The sequence below is a fragment of the Zosterops lateralis genome, assembly GCF_965231275.1.
Source record: "Zosterops lateralis genome assembly, chromosome: 10".
NCBI classification, from domain to species: Eukaryota; Metazoa; Chordata; class Aves; order Passeriformes; family Zosteropidae; genus Zosterops; species Zosterops lateralis.
The window spans coordinates 4,626,580-4,646,211 of NC_139770.1; the positions used below are offsets into that span (position 1 = coordinate 4,626,580).

Consider the following 19,632-nt stretch of genomic DNA (forward strand, 5'->3'; position numbering starts at 1 on the left):
TGATGATCGGTTGTATTTTCAGTCCATTAATACACATTCATTTACCAGGTACAAACAGAGTGGAAAGGAAAAGCGATCATTAGCAGAACAAGGATACAAAACTCAATTCCAGCAGCCTTCACAGAAGGGATATTCAGTGTCACAGCAGCACTGTCGGAAGGGAGGGACGCACGGACACCTGCGCTCACACCCCAAGTGGAAGCTCTCTCCTTTTGTGAATTAGTTTAGCTAGAGACATATTTTTTTTAAAAAAAACCAACATTCCCAAAACTGTGACTTTTTGACATTCTCATTTCCCTAGTGTCACAACTAGGGAAAGTTGGAATTATTTACATAGCGGAGATTTTATGAAAAGACACTGGAAGGCTAAAAATAGAATAATCACAAATACTGGAAAATACAACAAGAAAGCAGGCAGGGAAAGGAAAATAAGGGAAAAAAAAAAAAAAAAAAAAAAAAAAAAAAAAAAAAAAAAAAAAAAAAGAGTGACACCCCAAGAGGATCATCGCATTCAGTGGTCAATACATGGTTAGTGGGGTGGCTCCACTTTGATACACTGAGATTCACATGCTGGCCTTGATTCACTGCCATGAAGTTACACTCTGGGTTTGAAAAGCAGGATTCTGCAGAGCCCCTGGTTTCAGCAGGATCTCAGCAGTGCAGCAGTGATTGCTTGGTTGAAACCATTTGCAGAATGAGTGCCACAAGCTGTGACAAGGTGTTCACATCTCATGGGGCACCCAAGAAGTGCCAACCTCTGCTCCTATCCTGGTCTGGAGACCACTGGTTTTCCTCCCCTTGGCCATCACCAGCACTGCACCACTCTGCCGCTGGTGACAGGGGTCAGCTGAGCCCAGCATGGATTTAGGGCTCCACATGCAGCAGGAGAGGGAAATGGCATTGTTCTACAGTACTCTCATACTTGTATGGGAATGTCCCCACAAATGCAGCTCTGTGCCCAGGTACAACCCCCTGACTGAACTTGCTACAAGTGCTCAAGGCTCGTTACATTGAAATAACAACAGCAAAACCACATCTGCACTTGATTGTACAGGGATGTTTCTTTGGAAGGAATGAAGATACTGTAAGTTATGCATGGAAGAGCCCCAGCTAGGCAACACCTGCACTGAGGTTCTCCCAGGGACAGCACCAGGATTGCAAAAATCATGTTGTGAAACTTGATCGAAAGGAAGGGAAATGGAGGGTTTGGGGTTTAATGCAGCAAAGTTCACACCAAGTCAGGGGACAAACTGAGACCAAGAGACCAGAAACTGAGCTGAGCACTTCACCTCTGCCACGGAGTACTGGAGTGGTTCTCCTATAAACGGTTTTTTAGTACAGTTCTTGCAGACATTGACATTTTATCCCTCATTTTTAAAATCATGCATTAACTTTACAGTGAAACATTTATCCAGTCCCATATCTATACAACAAAACACATATCTTGATATATCAGACTATTAAAATTTAAGGAAAGGAGTGAGTTCTCAAAGTGGAACATGTTAAGGAATAAATTAAAGGGAAAAAAAGCATTCTGCTCGAGTTGAATAACAAAATAAAGTCTGAGCCTAGGAGAAGTTCTCATTTCCTATAGTTCTGACAAATAAATGCCACAAGAAACAGTTGATGTTTCTGGGGCTGCTAGTGCTTGAATCCACATCACCTGTTCCAGCTCTGGGTATGGTGGGTGACCCCCTCCAGTTTGAAGCCCACGCTGGTATGACAGACTAAGAAGTAGTGATTGTTCAGGTGCAGAAATCAACTCTCTCAAGCTATTCAACTTCACAGGCTTCTTAATATAAGAAACAAACCTGTAGCTGACGGGACCCAAGGAGCCAACTCCAAACAGCACAGCCCGGGGTGAGAATGAGCTGGGCCTTCACCGGGCCTGGCTCCAGCTGGGCTGTCTCTGTTTGGGGTGAGCAGTGCTGCTCCCAGAGGGACCTTGGTGGCCCTACAAGCCCCTGGGGATGCTGAGATCTCCTCCCTGTGCCCAGGCTGCCCTGCACACCCTGCTTGCATTTGAATGTTACTAAATTCCTGGTATCGGGAACTTAGCACCAACACAGGGAAGGGATGATCAGCACAGTCCTCTGTCCCCACAGAGAGGAACTCCCTCCCAGACAGAGAGCCAACATCAGGCCTGTGTGCCACCTCAGTAATGAAATACCTTCTTAATTAGCACCTTTTCATACCAAATCAGTCAATTACATCTCCCTCCATGGCTCTGCTGTGTAACTGGGGACCAGCAGCTCTCACACAGTGGGCTGAGTGTTGCAGAACCTGAGTGGTTTTTCCCCAAAGCAGCCTGGCAGAGGGGGAGTTAACACCCCTGGAGTGAGGAAGCCCCAACAATTAGCTACCTACCATTTTAAAAGACAATGTAAGGATAATCTAACAATTATAAAAACCTTCCCTAATATGAGGATGAGGAGAATAAGAGCACTTAGAAGGTGACAAGAGTGTTGCACTTCAAGATTCAGTGTATACCTGGTGGAGTTGAACACTTCCTGACTCTGAACATGGACCTGTGTGACTGACAAGGATTCTCTGGCAGGCTGTAATTGTTTAAAGTCAGCAGTCAAACTAAAACAGCTAAACATAGGAGAAAAAAAGCTCTGAACCTGCACTGATGTGAAATGACAGGACACCTTTGATCTTTCTGGATTGTAAATGGTCAGGGCACACATTGCTTTGGTTCTGTGGGGGGTGACCCTGGGTCAGTTTTTTTAAGGGAAAAAAATCAAGGGAACATATTTATGTGCTTACAGCATGCCAGGTAAAACCATCAACCTCCTGGACTCAGTCACATAAAATGCTGCAGATGCACTTCCCAAAGGTGAACCAGACCACAGATGCCAGAAAGGAGTGTAAAAGACAACTGCAACAAAGCACAAGGGTAAAACAGTGGAAGCTGTAGGAATGGGCTGGATTTGGAAGAACATCTGGGGTTTGTTCCCTATTTGGGTGATGCAGCAGGTACAGAATAAGCTGATGCCTATTCACAGGTCTGAACACAGAAGGCAATCAGCTAAAATGTCATGCCAGCTACGTTTTGGGGATAGCTAGCTAACCAGTGGGATTCTTTTCCAGTTAAAAAAACTGTTGAAGAGCCAGAAAAAAAACCAAAAAAAAACCAAAAACAAACTCTTCTGTGAATTAAAATAAATAGCAGCTCACTGGGCCTTTTGACCAAGGAGTCTTGAGCAAAGGTATAACTGTGGGATGGGAAGGGATGCCTGGATGCAGGGGCAGCAGAAGAGCTCAGCCTCCCACTCCTCCAGATCCAACTCTCCTTCAGTGTTCTCTAATGCTCCATTTTCCCAGTGGCTGCCACAGCACTGCAGACTGCCAGGAACACCTCAGGTTGGAGCTGGACATGAAACTGGGAGACATGGCCTCATTCCAGGATGGAGCGTGGGGTAACACCCAGGCTGGTGCCCACCACACAAAGTCCTAACCCAGGAACTGTAGTGTTTCTCCCAGGATGCTGGATTGAACTGCTGCTTCTCTGTACAGGGAGGTGCAAAAGAGCTTTCTTACAAAACAGCTTTCTTACAGCAATAGAAAACAGGAATGTGCATGCTGAGTTTTACCTCTGCTTGGGAAGACACATCCTACGTGACTGAACTCAAGGCTGTGGCTGGTTCAGTAACAAAGCAGAGCAGAGACTTTGTCACTTGCTCCCCTTCCCCCTTGCACTCACCCCACCTGCAAATCCACACAGCTCAGCCTGAGCATTGTGTCAGTTCAATGGCCTTTCCTTCTTTTAAATGGGGGGAAAGAGATTGAAATGAAAATCTACTCATATGCTGCAGAACAAATGCGCAAACAAGAGTGCAGAGCTTGGTTCAGATCATGCTGGCTTTGGAGTCTCAGTCCTGTTACATGCAGTGCCTTGGTTTCCCCTGGCTCTGGGCACTTCAGGCTTGAGTTGGAACCTTGATCCTCTCTTGACAAAAACAGTCACAACTCAGTGGGACCAAGCTGATATCTGCAAAGACCAGAAAACTCCAGTGATCTCCAGCACCTCCAGCTCCATTGAGACTGCCCTCTGCCAAACCTGAGGGCTGCTGATTGCTCCAGCTGCAATAGGAAGAGGATTTTTTTCCCTCCAAAGGGATGAAGAGACCAAACTGCTGATTCTGATACAGGATTGTTAGTCTGTTTCCCTTTAAGAAATGAAACACCTACACTTGGAAAGCTGCAGGACAGCCCAAGGCAGCAGCAAATGGCACTTCTCAACAGTGGCAGGGCTGCACAATGTGTTCTGATGGTGTGTGGAAGGGGTGAGATGGGGAACTCCAGCGAGCCAAGGTGCAGATACCCAAAGCCTGAGAAGCAGCACACGCAGCCCACGACTCCTGTGCAGCCACAGCACGATCACAGTATGAACACAACCACAGGATACAGCTGGAAGTGGTGACAACATCTATTGGGAGTTAGTTCCTGTCCTAGGAAGTAGCCTGCATCCTTTAGATGCTCAGAACATGTCTCCATGTCTCCTCCAGAGGTTAAACTGCTCATCTGCCATAATTTCCAAGTTTTTCTGCTCCTCTTGTCTGCTAGTGTCGATTTGCTTCAAAGCTCCTCCACCAAAATCCTTCAGAAGGGCTCATTAGCTTGGTGGAGAAGCTTTTTGTCTTCTTTCAATTCCCAAAATCCCATATTTTTCATTAACTTCTCTGCTGAGATCAAGACTTTAAAAGGTAAAGCAGTCTGCATCTTCTTAAGTCCAAACCTCCATGGGTACCATGGACTCCTTTGTTCCAACGGAGGGAAGCAGGTACTCTTCCTCCAGAAAACGGAAGGGGAATTGTACTAAAAACCCACGAATCTTCTTTAATTCTTCTGCTGCTTTCACAGGATCATCATTTGCTAATTTGGGCTTGTTGATGAACTCACGCAGTTGGGCTAAATTGTTCACCTGGTCACTGGGAAGGCATCGAAACACCTGATCAAAACAGAAAGAAGTCACCTGTCAGTGCAGGGGAAATGCAGAGTTCCTGAGAAAGACCAAGAGCAAATTCCCCAGGATGGGAGTGACTGAATTAACAGCCCAGAGAACAGGGAGGGAAGAGGTATGTGCCTGTCCTCAATGAAGCTGGAGCAGGCAGAGGGGAAGCTCCAGGGCCTTTTCTGATCACTGCAAAAGCTCATTAAAAGACAGAAGTAAAATTTGCTTCTACTCAGTTACACTGTGGGTAATTACAAGCAGTAACTACACCACAGCCATTCACTGGAACTATAGCTGATGCAAACACAAGGAGAAATCTGATCTGCTGCCTTCATGGGTGCTGTCACACTGAGAATGCAACAGCTCCAGTTTCTTGTTCACAGCTCTCTCATCTCATTCCTTCAAAACATCTCTGAGGGTCCAACCCCAGGAACTGGACCTGCTCTCTTTGCCCTCCCTCTGCTGCTTCTCTCACTGGCATCTACTGCCTCTGTGTGGGGTGGAGGGAGGGGGAAGTGCTCCTCACTTTATCAAAGATGGTGGCATTGCGAGCTGCTGTGGCAATCCACACCTCCTTGAAGAATTTGTCACAGACGGGATCCTGGTGTTCTGGATTGAGATCGGAGCCACCAAGGACAACCCTGAAAAGACAAAGGGATGGATGCTCACAGAGACTGAAGCACTGGGCACTCCCCTCTTGACAAATGCCAGGAGATGAGGAGTTTCCTTGGGACTTGCCAAATCCTGTGTGCTCCCAGCACCCTCCCACTCCCATCCCCTGTGATAATCTGGCAGCTCTAATGCTGCTTGATTTTCTCCTTTTCTTCTGTGCAGTAACTGTCCAGATGGAAAATAGGGTGGAGGGAAAAAAAAAAGGAAAAAGGAAAAGACCTTATACTAAAAATGGCTGTGTTATGGGCCAGATGGCTGCTCCCAGCAAAGAAGCTTTTTAAAAAAAGTGACACTGCCACCCAAGATTGAGAGAGTATGCAAACGGGATCTGGAGGGGAAATACCACTTGTTTATGAGCTCTGCTAGCGAAATCCTGGAGCAAAATGATTTGTAAAACCAAGCTGTGGGCAGGAGCAGTGTGAGGAAGGTCAGTGAAAACAGCAGCAAAACCCTGGGCTAAGTCTAGCTAGCGCAAGCAGAGCTAAACCTGGGCAGGCAGTGGGAGCCCATTGGTTTGAAAGGCTGCGGGGGCAGGTTAAGGCTGACAAGCCCGGCCCCTTTCCCTGCCCAGGGGCCGCATCCCCTCCCCGCCGTGCCCGGCACACCCACCTGAAGCAGCGCAGACGGAGGGACTGTGCGAACCTGCCGGCGCTGTACTCCTGGCCGTCCATGACGGAGGGGACCGTGTCGCTGTCCTGCACGATGATGGCCATCTCGCTGTCCCTCTTCCCCAGCATGCTGCGGTCGTTGATGTTGGCAGAGCCTGGGCAGGGCGGGACGAGGCAAGGAAATGTCTCAGTGCTGCTCCAGGTGCTCCTGCACACCCTCCCCCCACATCACCACCCCGGAGCCCTTTGCAGCCCTGGGCTTCGTGGGGAAACATCCACGGCTTCAACATTTAAAACCCCAACCCCATGCCCTAAGATTTTAGCTTTTATATTTTTCAGATCCTGTACTGCATTAGTGTGTAACTCTGAACTCCATATAGAGTGTTAGTAAGGTCATCTGAGACCACTGCTTTGAAGGGAGGGAGTATTTCGAGTCTTGTAAAATGTGGTATTCAAGTATTCATTGGCCAAGCTTTATTGCTGATAAAAATAGCTCAAGAAGGGCTTCTTTAAGGAAACAGGCTGAAATTCTGCTGCAGGGTAGAGCTCTGAGCCTGAACTCTCTTGTCTTTGCTTCATGTTCTCATAATAAATACGGTAAGAGAAGGGGATGGAATGATATCTATTGCTCCCTATAGCATATTGTCCCATTCTTAGGAAATGGAGCTGATACATGACACATGTTGTCCGAACCTTCCAAATTTTACAGCACATTCTGTTCTTTCAGGAACAGATGACAAGTCTCACAAGTCTTCCTGCTAGAGCAGAGTTTGATACAAGACAGATGGACAATATTCTCTGTACTGGGATTCTCTTCATGGTTACACACGGATTTAAAAGATTTCAGAAAAACAAATTAAATGACAGCCCTCTGAATCCTTTCTTGCCTCTTGAAGAATTTATGAGTTTGGTTTTTGAGTTTATTTTTAAACAGCAAAATATTTCTCAGGAAAGAAATGACAACATAGAAAAGCCCATGGCATTGCAGCCTGCACTGGGCATGGGGATGGGAAGGGATTGATCCAGGTGTAACCCAGAGCTCCAAACCCCTCCTGAGAGCCCCTGCTCACCAATTATAACTGTGTTGTCATCAGCAATGAGCAGTTTGCTGTGCACATAGATGAGCTCCGTGACCAGTTTTCCTTCCAGCTCTGCATATGTTCGAAGGCCACAGAATGATATGTAGTTTATCCACTTATCTCCAACTGAAAATTAAAAGACAAGAAAACTACTGGGATGAGGGAGATGGAAGAGAAAAAAAAAAAAAGACCTTGTTTATATGATGACCCCTATGAATAGCAGTTAATTTTTGAGTTTAAAAAAATTATAAATGAACAGATAAGAGAATTTTTTTTTTTAAAAAAAAATAAACTTGAATATTTGCTTGTGAGTTCACTGTGCTGCTCTGATCTGCCTGCTCAGAGACTTCCACTTCAGTGAGAAATGACTCCAGTCTCCTGGGCACAACACAATAGGTGGACTATGAGACTGTTTTTCTGCAGATCCTTCAGAAAGGAAGCTGGAAGCAGGTGTTTTGTCCATGGTCACTATGGCAAATGTTTCCTAATGCACTTGTGTGCAGTTCAGATTTACACCAGGACCTGGAACAAATGAGGCATTATGCACGGTCCTTGTGTTTGTGATGTGTGGGTTTTCACAGTGCTCTGATTCCCACCAGAGCAAATTCCAGCAGGATTCCTCATGGCAAGGAAACAGCCTCCTGCTCAGGCAGGTTCTTCCTCTCCACATCTGACAACTGCCAGAAACAAAAACCCTGCATGGGATCCACGAGGAAGGCTGAGGGCTCAAGGCTCCCAGAAGCGTGACCCCGCTCAGGACAGCTTCCAAATAACACAATCCTGAGCAGCTGCAACTGTGCTCTGCTCCTCCCTGGAGTGTTCCCCTCCTCTGGATCAGGGCTGCAGCCAGGTCTGAAGTCTGACAAGTGGCCATGGCTTGTGTGACCTGACAGAGCTCTCCATGGGAGGATGGTCAAGGAGGAGGTCGCTCACAGCCCCATGAGCCTGTACCATGTGTTGCACTATGTGTTACAGATGCATCCATCAAACAGCAGCATCCAAAGTAAACAACACAGAGCAAAGGAATAAAGTTCTTACCCTCTGCCTTCAGCTGGCCCAGGATGGAGTTTTCCCCTCGGCACATGGTCCTGGAAAGAAGGAAGGTAGGCAGCCCTCAGCACCCCCGTGGCTGCAGACAGCAGCGTGTGCTGGAGTAGAACCAGTGGGGTAAATCACTAACACAGATGCCTCTCACACAGCAGGTGAAACAGGGGGCTTCCAGAGCACATTTTTTTCCCTAAATGACTGCTACTACATCAAGGACTGCTCATGTTCCAAAAGGAGCTTATACCAACCCGTGGAGGAGCCGGAGAACACTTCTGCTTTCTAGAGCACGTGGCAATGATTGTAAATGTGTGACAAGCAGGGCTGATACCCCCTGTGCCAGGCCTCGATGTATAATCATGTTAAGAAAATCGTTGACACATGCAGAACACCAGGTCAAGGAGTTTGTGTGATTATGGCTGGGCTGGAAAAGCCACAGCTGGAATTCCACTGAGAACCAACCAACCCATGGGCAATTTCCTCTGGTTGCCTCAGGCAGAAGGTAAGGGGGATGTGCTACTTTCCATCTGCTCATGTCCCCTGCCCCACTTGTCCTCCTGGAGGTGCAGCAGGACCCCTGCAGACCAGCAGACAAGGGGGATTTCACTCTGAGGGTTGCAGCAGTCTCTGCACATTGACTGTGCCCTGGCCATACCATAACATAGCAGCTTTCCAGTAAAACCATCCTGGGACATTTTGCCTCCTTCTACATTTCTCAGCACAAGGACTACCCTGCTGCATCTCATGTTCCTATGAGATCTGCTGGGCTCCAAGTGTCCCCTCAAAACCTCCATCCTAGAGCAGGGGAATCACACTGGGGAAGATGCCATTGCCTGCATGGAGCCAACAGGCAGAGCCAGGCCAAGTATCAGCCAAAAGGGCAGATTTGGAGACAAATCTTGGTCAGCATGTCTTATTTAATCAGCTAAGTGGAAAACAAATCATAGAATGGTTTGGGTTGGTTGAGCCTTAAAGTTCATCTTTGCTCCATCCCCCTGCCATGGGCAGGGACACCTTCCCCAAGACCAGGTTTCCCAAAGCTCTGGTTTTGTTAGTGACACTGGTGGCAGGTGAGGCCTGGGGACCCCCTGCAGCAGTGGAGGTGTGCAGGGGACTGTGACACCCTGCCTGTGTGTGGTACCTGTAGTTGAAGTGCATGATGGCCTGCAGAGCGTTGCCCCCGCCTGTCGAGATGTCCCCTTCAAAGCCCGGCAGCAGCGGGATCACCACGTACACCCGGAACCGCCTGTTCTCCCTGGAACACCAGAGAGTTGGGGGAATGTCAGCCTGGGAATGTCACATCAGCCTGGAAAAGTCACAGCTCGGCACAAGGTGAAGTCCCTTTGGTTTCACTTCCCCAGAGATTACAGACTCGGTTCCCATCCCAGGTCACCAAACAAATTTTAAGGGAGAAAAGTGTGAAGTGCATTTCCAGTTTCAGGAAATCTGTGAGTGCTCCTTCAGGAGGAGAGGGAATAATTTACTCTCAGCAAACAACAAAAGAAGCTAAAGGAAAAGAAACACATTTTTACACTGAAATTCAGGGGCAGGCTAAGGATTTTTCAGATTGTGTCTGCCACTATCAAAGTTTGTTTGAGCACACCAATAGCCCAGTCACACTGATGCTGGTGCAGACTGGTGTGGACAGCTGCCTGCCAGAGCACAGCAAAGCTTACAGAGCTATCACAGGCAGAAACCCAAAACCTAACCCAAAGTTCCCACTGCCACCTTCCTGGTTTTCTTAAGTCAAGAAACAGTGTCTGAAGCAGCACAAAAGGTGGGGAAAGTTCAGGGCACAAGCAAAACATTGATCACTGGGGGAAGGCAAATATGTCCTTGATACATCACAGCACCCAAAAATCTCAGTTCCAGAGTTCTCCAAACTAATCTATATCCTAATCATGATCCCATTCAGAACAAAAGCTACTATTGTGGCACTGCTTGGGGCTTTTCTCAAAGCTCCCTTTGGGTTTCCTCTGCTGACAAATGCCAGGAGAATCTGCTCTGAGAGCACTTTCCAGGTGCCCCTGGGTGCTGGGAATTCCCTGCTCTGTGCCCCGGAGGAGGAAGAGAAGGACGAGATAAAGCTCCACGGAAGGATGCTGCCACTAGATGGCAAACACAGTTTAATCAGCACACAACCATTTCGAAAGCACTCTGAGGATGAGCCAGATGCAGTTTTTGCTAGAAGTACTCCTTTCTCGGGCAAGCCATGCCTGTGAATTTAGGGGTGTGGGAATTGTGAAGCACTGGGGTCCCATCTGAGCTGGGAGGGAGGCAGTGAGGACTTGTGTGTCCTTCATTTCAACCAGAGTTCCTTCCAGCTGTGCTGGGTGCTGCAGACTGGCTCTGGTTTGCCAGCAGAGCTCAGAAAGAGCTAATGAGACCTTACCCAGACACAAGAGTCTGAAACCAACTCTGTTTGTATCGTGAGAAAGGTCTACCAACAAAAGCATTCCCCAAAAAGCAGCTTGTTTATGTAAGGACAGTGTTTACTAAACTGCTTAGAGAGCCACCCAGGAAAAAAGAGGAAACCAAGAAAAGAACATTATTAATAACATCAGTAGAGAATATTTAGTCTAGAGGAGTGACGAGTATACAAGCTCCCTACAGACCTTTAATTTATAATTAAACACTGTTTTCCTGGGGCAGTTTGGAAAATCAGCATTATGATACAAACCATTTAGGTCTGAATTTAATTTTAATCTTAGGTAATGCAGAATTTGAACCTTATATTCTGCTAGGAATTGCCAACATTAAGCCAGCACGATACTGGCATACAATTGGAGTAATGCAAAAGTGAGCATCATATCCCGAAATGGGTCACTAAGTATCTGTGTGACCTCTTTTTGTGATAGACTGTTAGTATCTGGACAGAATGACAGCCCATACATAAACTTTATTTAACAGGAAAATCTTAACAGATTACCTGGAGAATTTGCTGCTGCCTCAGTAGCATTGCTAACAGCAGGCAACTGATACAAAGGGCCTGTGGTAGTCAGCTCCCAAAGGCAGGAAAGGCAATCCAGAGTGGCTTTCAGGAGGACATCAATCAGCACAGAGATCACAGGATCACAGAATGGTTTGGGTGGAAGGGACCTTAAAGCTCCTCCAGTTCCAAAGCCCCTGCTCTGGGCAGGGACACCTTCCACTATCCCAGGTTGCTCCAGCCCCGTCCTACCTGACCTTGGACACTCCCAGGGATGGAGCAGCCACAGCTTCCCTGGGCAACCTGTGCCAGGCCCTCACCACCCTCACAGGGAAGAATTTCTTCACAATATCCAATCTAATCCTCTTTCACTTCAAAGCCTTTTCCCCTTGTCCTATCACACATGCCCTTTTCCAATGTCCCTCTCCAGCTCTCCTCTATCCCCTTTAGGCACTGGAAGGCACCTCAGGATGCTCTGTCCAGCTGCCTCTGAGCCTCAAAGCTGCAATACAAACACAGCAGCAGCATTTCCAGCAGCACTGGCACTGCTCCTCATTTACCACAGGTGAGAAAATCCATCCCATCTTTTCGTACTTAGCTAATATCATTTTTTTGGGCTATTCACTGCAGCTCACTGCAGATCACAGGAAACTCAACCCTGTTGTTAATGGCACAGCAGATAACACAGCAGATAACCAGGCTCTCCATGTTTCAGTAGTGCTCTTCTTTCCACAGTACTCTGAACAAAGCCTGGCCCAGGGCAGCTCCTGTGGCCTCGCAGACATTTCCTGCACTCTGGTGGCTGCCTCAGGTGGGTACCTTTATCCAAATGGAATTTCCAAGCTCAAGTGCAAAAAAGAGCAAAATTCCTGCAACTTTGGAGAGAGGACCTCCAGAAAAGCAGACCCTGCAGAGTTCCGGACAAATATAACATGGAAAAAATAATCCATGCAAGAAAACATCTCTGTACATGGCGAAAAAGCCCATGAGAGATGGAAGGGAAAGTTTAGAAAGTTTCCTGTATATCAGCCCAGCAGGAGCAGGGTACAGTTTCATACTATGAAATATATGTCTCAAAGAGACTCCAAGGGAGCAACCTTAAGCAAGGCTGCCCAGGATCAAAGAGAAGACAAGCCACTACCTGTGGCATTAATGTTAACACAGGGTTAGGTGTGCTGAAGGAGTGCCTAAAACATGGTTGGGTTCAATCCATCCAGGAACAAACAACGTCCCCTTGCAACGACTGGAGATAGTGAACACCCTCCAGCATGTACCAGAAAAAGTTCAAACAATAGCAGAACCCTGCAGTCAAATCCTCAAAATGTGTTTGCTTCCCCAATTTGAAGCCGCTCCCCTCTAGATGATTTAAATAAACCACAAATCCCAGTTCACCCTTCCCACCCATGAAATTGCCTGACCACCCAGCTCAAGGCAAGTTGGCAATGGAGCAAAGGTGTCACTGAACCAGAGCACAAAGGACTTGCCTTTAAACAAGTTCCATAGTTAAAAATACATTTACATTGGGTTAAATCCAGAAAATCACTTTCCGGGGGCAAAGTAACCGCTCAAGAGTCTCACTGCTGCAAATGCAAATGTTGGACCCCATCAGTTCTGTGTTGGCACAGCTACTGTCCACCTGTGTCCACTGAGGGGGTATTTTTTGCACCACACCATGGAAATGCACCTGAAGACTTCCACTGCCTCATTCAGGACAGGTTACCTGTGAGCTTTAAGAATCCTCTGAGCAATCGCATCCCCGATCTTGTTCCAGACAACTTTGTCATCAGCACAGCTAATAAAAAACTGGTTCTGCAGGAAAAGCAAGCAAAGCTACTGTCAAACACTGCCAGCAACCAGCCCAAAATATTTGCATGTTTTATTTCAGACCAAGAGGAACTAAAGATAGCTGGGTTTGTGTGCCATTGGAGTGGAGGCCTTTTTTAAATTATGATTAAATTATATGTGTGTCTGTGCTTGCTTAGGGAATGAATTAGTCCTTATTAATCACACTCCTTAGAAAGTTCATGTAAAGAGCAACCTAACAAGAAGCTAAAAAAAAAAAAAAAAAAGAAGAGGAGAAAAAGCATCTCCATTCAGCCAGCACTGAGTGTCACTCTGACACAAGAGATTGCTGCAGCTGAAGGCTGTGTGGATGAAGAGCTGCCCTGTGAGTGGGAGGTTTGGGCATGCACAGGGGACACTGCAAAGCCACAGAGGGGACAGGGAGACTATTGCACAGGCCATGAAAGCTGCTGGCAATTTTGCAATGAGCATTATAAAGGAGAGATCTACTTTTTTCCACCTCGTGGTCAGATCGCTGTCAGGGTACACAGACATCAGTCTGGCCTGAAGACCACTGAAGGCAATGGATCTGTCTAAATGCATAAAAACTTAGGACCAAATCTCAAGAAGTAATTACCCTCCTGATGGCTGCAAGCCATGCCCTGAGCATCAGGACCCTCCTGCCTTCCCTCCCTGCTGCTCACCTCGATGTAGATGTAGTGCTTGCTGTTCTCTATCACGCTGATGTAGGCTTTGTGGATGGACTCCTCGTGGTATTTAATGCCAGCAGACCAGTCAGCAGCAGAGCGGATCACCTGGAGAGCAAGAGAGAGACACCTTCAGCTCTGTCCCTCCAGGACAGCATCATGGCACCTGAATTATCCCAGAGGCAAACTCTTCCCTGGCACAGCCAGGCCTTCACTAAATAAGGTAGTAAGTGCAACATTTATACTGCATTTGTAATTGTGAGAAAGGACATTCAGAAATACCATTAATGCTTAGCAATATTTTGATTAAAAACATGAAAGCCCTGTCCCATTGCTGTACCACTGCCCTCTCCCAGCTGAGCAGCTCCAGATCCTTGTTCTTGCTTAAGGTCTTATGATAAACTGCTTTTAAAACAACCTAAATGTCCGAGCTTTAGGGAGGCACATCCCCATCAGTGATCTCCTGCTAAAGCTGGTCTCTGGCTGGGGCAGGGTGTTTTTCCCCCAAGGAGGCTGTACAGAATCACACAGTCAGTCTGATAATGCAGGCTGTGCCTTTGTCCTCAACACTTAAGGTCACTTGTTTCTTCTGCCAAATTCTTGCACAAGCCATCCCATTCGTGATACAACTTCTAAAATTTTTAGTTCATCTGCCCACATTTATTTCTTAGTTTTTACTGGAAATCCACTTTTAAAGTAAATTCCTGCAAGATCGCCAGGTCCTGCCCCTCTGTCCTGCAGTTTTTGTGCAAGAAAGCCAAACTAACATGAGAAACAACCTTTGTTTGTGCTCTGGGCCGGGCTGAGCAAGCCCCACAGCAATCAGCATCCTGTGCCTCCCAGCTAGAAATGCTGCGGCACCTCCTGGTCCTGCCCTTTGAGTCAAGAGGCAGCCACACTACGCCTCAAGTGACGCTTTCCTAGATGGAAATGTAGTTTTTAATTAAGTGTTGGCAGAGTAGGTGCTTGGGAGAATAGTACTCGTTAGTAGCCTCTCTCTTTAAACACTGTCAAGACAAAAACATTGAAACAATAGCCTTAAAATATCTCAATATAACCATTATACTGGGACTTGGGGCCAAGCCCCACACAAGACCCAGGGGCTGGAGATCTGTGAAATGTGTGTGTCAGTTCCAGCAAAATCCTGATCTCTTAGGAATCAATTAAACCAATCCTCTCGTCTCCAGAGCATCTCTGGAGGTGGCACTGGGGGCCACTGGAATTAAACAGCAGATGACTCCGGAGCTAATTCCCCCACCTGGACAGGAGCTTTCTCCCATATCTGTTTTTCCCAGTAAAAAACAGGCCCTGCACCTCTCGTATTTAGCTGCTCTCTTGGCCAACAGGAGGGTGCACTCTGCAGTCTTCCTGAGTGTTGGGGCCACAGGTGTTGGACTGAGGGACCCAGCCTGAGTGCAAGGGCTGTCACAGCCTTTAGCAGCGCCAAACACCTGCCCTTTGCCTGCATAAGCCTCTGCAAGACCGTGCTGATCGTTCCCGAAGGTTTTTAATCACTCGTTTGGTTAACAAAGCCAACGCTGAGTGTTCCCACTCATCCCAAGCCAGGCACTGCTGAAAGAACACTGAGCACCAGGGCAGACTGAGATCTTGAACAAATTTCCACCACTGGCATTAATAAGCTGTTACTGGCATTAATAAGAACAGAAAAAAACAGTTTTTGTGGGTAGAAAGCAGGCTAATTATTCCATTTGCAGCCTAGACTGGGGCTCACAGCACTTCCACTGTCACCAGCAGAGCAATCTGGAACTACACTTCAGAAAGTGGCAGATTGTACCTTTCTAGTATATAAAGCCTGATTTTTTTTTCCTAGTTAACACAACAGACCCATCACTCAGGACCACTCCTTTCCAGCACCATGACTTCCCAGTGCATCATCCACCTGCCCTTCCCTACACTCCTCCTCACCCCTCCACAAAACTGGCACCCCAGCTCACTCCACACCCTGGGCTGCCCCTATTGCAATGCCATCATCCCTCTGGCTCATCCCAGAAAAAGCTGGCACAGCAGCACCCAAAAAGCTCCCATCAGCCATAACCTCAAATCCCCCTGTAGAGGGAAGAAGAGATGTTAGAAAATGTTGGATGGGACAGCAGAATGAGTGTAAGGTGTTTCATCCTGGACCTCCTCAAAATAAAGTTGTTTTTAACAGGTCTGCAGTCACAGGGACAGGACAATGCTGCCAAAGCAGCATCCCATGGAGACAAAGCTGTGACACTCACAGACACACACCTGGAAGTTGGATACACAGCCCTTCCCTTATCACTGATGCTCCATCTCACACTTCTGGACACCTCTCTTTCCTGTCAAGGTATTTAAAGGCAGCTGGTTCAAATCCAACCTGTTTCCTGGGGATAAAAGGCCACAAGCTGCCCAGCAGAGCACCTCCCATCCAGAACTGGAGTCTCCATGCTCCTGCCTCTCCATTCCCCTCCCCTGAGCCTCCCAATAGCTTGTCATCCCTTTAACTCCTCTAACTGATACAAGGGTAATAAATGTGATGTTTGCTGAGGGTTAGTGCATAAATCCTGAACAACGCAGGGCTCTCACGCAGACTTCAAAGAGGTGAGGGCGTCAGCTGCTGCCAGGGCATTAAAGTTTCATTGCATTTCCATCAGGAATGGGATGTTGCCTCACCACATCACATCTTTTGCAACACTGGCTTTGGCAGATAACTGCAAACTCTGGAGTGGAAATAGGGAGGTGGAATAGTGGAAAAAAAAAATCTGGCACTGCCTTTGGCAGATCTCTATTTGACTCTTGCAAGAATCAATGTGCTCTTGCAAAAATCATTTTGCTTATTGCAAGCAAAGCCTCAAAGTTAAAATGAAAGCGGATGGGAGACCATGCCTGACTCTTTTTCCTCCTTCCCGGCCTGTACCCCACAGTGTGTTTCCCACACACACTGCATTCATCCTCCCTGCCCAAGGGAAAGCCCTTGTCAGTGCTCTATCCTCCCAGAAATGCTTTCCTACCCCTCTCCTCTCACAGAGGAGAGCAAAACCAGATGGTACAATGAGGCTGGAATCTGTTGCTGACAGGTCAATGGTTTGGGCTTGCAGCAACATTGCAATCCCCACAGATCCTTTGTGTTTTCCCTTCCTCTGATCTGCCCACATTTGAAGACAGATTTGCAAACAAGGTCAGAAACAAGAAACCCAACACCCAGGCTTTCCTCAATCACCCCACAGCCAAGGACAGTCCTGGGATGCTGGATTTTCCTTGGGGCAGTAACTTCTGCCTATAAAATCCCTACACAGTGCTCAAATGGAGATAACAGGGGACTGGCTGCTGGCCAGCCAAAGGATTTAATACTAAGAAGAACAAGAGTATTGCTCTAGTTTTTTCTTGATAAAAAGCTGGAAAAAATTTAGGATATCTGCTTATTTCTGTGCAGAACTGTACCACTGAGAGGAAATGCACCACCTGAGCCTTCTGCTCCAAAATGAATAAACTGGATGGGCAAGAGGTTGATATTTCTGTCCCTGCAGAAAAGGAGAAGTCACACAGGGATGCACTGATGCACACCCTGGAACTCCAGAAAAAGGCCACTAGGAAGGGGAGTTCAGATCCAGGCTGCAGGTGTCCTCCCCTGTCCCCTCTTTCTACAGCAGCCAAATCTGAAACCTCCATCAGAAAGAGAGACTGAGTCACTTGTGGATTTGCAGTGGGACTTCAGGGATACTCAGGGCACTTATGCACCTGGGGACCAAGGGAAACCAGGCTAGTGTGGGTACTGGGGAGGAGACAGTCAAAATTTTACTATGTGCATCCAAATCCCTGCCTTGGAGCTTGAGGAGGTCACCCAGAAATCATAACACAGCTGAAGCAGCCTGGGGACCAGCACCCAGGCAGGAAGCCCCAGCATGGGCAGAGGAGCCCCCCTCACTGCTTCCACCAGGCTTGGCATTGCAAATGCTCTTCCCCATCAGTTTTCCCTCATGCTGAGAAGGCTGGTATATTTCAAGACAACACATTTGCAGCCTAATATCAGGTAGTTTTATTTATCTGTCTACATGCAGGGCTATTTTGACAGATGCATAAATAAGAAATGAGCAAGGTAGTTTCAAATGAATAATTTACAAGACAAACCTGCTCTCTTTTTGCTGTTTATGGCATCATTGAGAGCAGCCCCTCATTTCCTGGTTGTATCAGTTATTTGCAATGCCTCAGAAATGTGGTGGCCAGGCTGGTTTTCCAACTGCTCACCCACCACTCAGCACTGGAGTCTGTGGATTCTGTAGTCACCATTTGAGCTCCTTCCTCTTCTCCCACGGCCTGATACCCTGAGCCAGCCAGCAGCTCTGCAGCTGGACCCAAGAGAAGCTGGATCTAGGTTGTTTTCAGTTTAATTTCTCCTTTGGGAACTGCTTCCAGTTCTGTAATCAATAGAGCTTAACTTTTTGCTAAAGCAAACCCTGTGATTTAGAAGTTGTGGCTTATCTTGTGGTTACAGCATGCTCAGGGGACACAAGCCCCATCACTTCCATGAGAACAAGATTTCCCAGAAAGCTGGTGTCAGACAGACAGGGAGGCATTTACATCCACAGGGAACAGGATGATGCCTGAAGGGGACTACTTCCCAGCCAGCTGGGAGCCTTGTTTTGGAGCCTGATGTAAAACACCCCAGACCCCCGACACAAGATCCCTGTGATGCCCATTCCTCACACCACACAGAGAGGAGCAGACAATGCCCTGGCAACCCACAAACCCAGAAAAAAGCATCTTATTTCACTAAGCTTCCCCAAGCAGTGCTGTCATCTGGGCAGACCACTCCTTACAAAGAGCAAAGTCATGCATTTTTCCTGGGTTTGGTCTAACTGCTCTTACTTCATACATCTTTTATCCACAGAGACACACAATGGTTTTGCTGCTTCAGCATAACTTTTTTGACTTTGTACTCTTGAACAAGTTCCTATTTCTGCTGGGTAACACCAGTATTCAAGTATGTGCACTTGATAGAGCAAACTGGGCTTTTTAACAGAGGTATTTTGGCAATTCTGACTGTGAGACTGATTGTCACAAATCAGACTGTGGGCTGCGTTGAACTTCAGAGGACCCACAGGGGTGCAGGGCTGGATAATAAAGTGCAGATGAAGTTCAAGGCAGAAAGCAACAGCCCCAAGACTCCACTTAATGCTGGGCTCTCACTGACCACCACCCATCTGAGCGAGGCGTCAGGGCCTGGCAGTCTGCTCTGAGATCTGAGATAAATACTCAGTGGGTAACCTCAACCCATCAGGCCTTCTCGAATCATAAAGCCTAAATGTTAGATGTTAGCTGAAGAGCAGCAGAAAACAAATCATTAAACCACACAGCTATGCAAAGTCACAGTGTTCCCACCACTTGAGTACTGCACACTTTAGTGCCCTTACCTCAAAGGTGGAGATATCAATTAATGCCTCTCTGCCAAAAGATTTGCATTATTCTATTGAGATTGAGGATCTAATCACCTAGTCTGTGAGCTGAATTAGGTAAGAGTTTTGCATCTTATAATTCAAATTCTGCAGAGGGTCTGTCAGGCATTCGAACTTTTTAGGAGGATGCAGAACAAGCCCTCTGAGGAGTATGTGAGCAGGAGACCATCAACACCCACCTGGACTGTGGCAGGAACAGCCTCAGGCACCTGATACTTCAACTCATTAGCAGTTTGCTGAGATTTTGGCAACAGGAATGGGTAGGACAGGGACCGGTATTTGGGTTTCATAATCTGTACGGGGAGGAAAAAACAGATAAAGAAAAAATGCTTGACAAAATGCTTGCAACAGATAAAGAAAAAATGCTTGCAACATATCAGAACAACACAAGGAAATAAAACAGATGCCTAAAGAGGGCA

General features: G+C 47.1%; 1 protein-coding gene across 2 annotated transcripts in view; it reads right to left on the reverse strand.

The window, feature by feature from the left end:
* The window catches only part of PLD1 (phospholipase D1), a 61,194-nt gene continuing 41,562 nt past the window's right edge, over positions 1-19,632 (reverse strand). For both annotated transcript variants that reach the window (XM_083868728.1, XM_083868727.1), the window contains 9 exons: positions 19,393-19,506; positions 13,776-13,886; positions 13,010-13,098; positions 9,502-9,615; positions 8,355-8,404; positions 7,308-7,442; positions 6,239-6,392; positions 5,484-5,598; positions 1-4,954 (listed from right to left, as the gene is read on the reverse strand). In XM_083868728.1, coding sequence (XP_083724854.1) covers positions 4,730-4,954; positions 5,484-5,598; positions 6,239-6,392; positions 7,308-7,442; positions 8,355-8,404; positions 9,502-9,615; positions 13,010-13,098; positions 13,776-13,886; positions 19,393-19,506 — 1,107 coding nt within the window. In that variant the 3' untranslated portion in view covers positions 1-4,729. The remainder of the gene's footprint in view (positions 4,955-5,483; positions 5,599-6,238; positions 6,393-7,307; positions 7,443-8,354; positions 8,405-9,501; positions 9,616-13,009; positions 13,099-13,775; positions 13,887-19,392; positions 19,507-19,632) is intronic.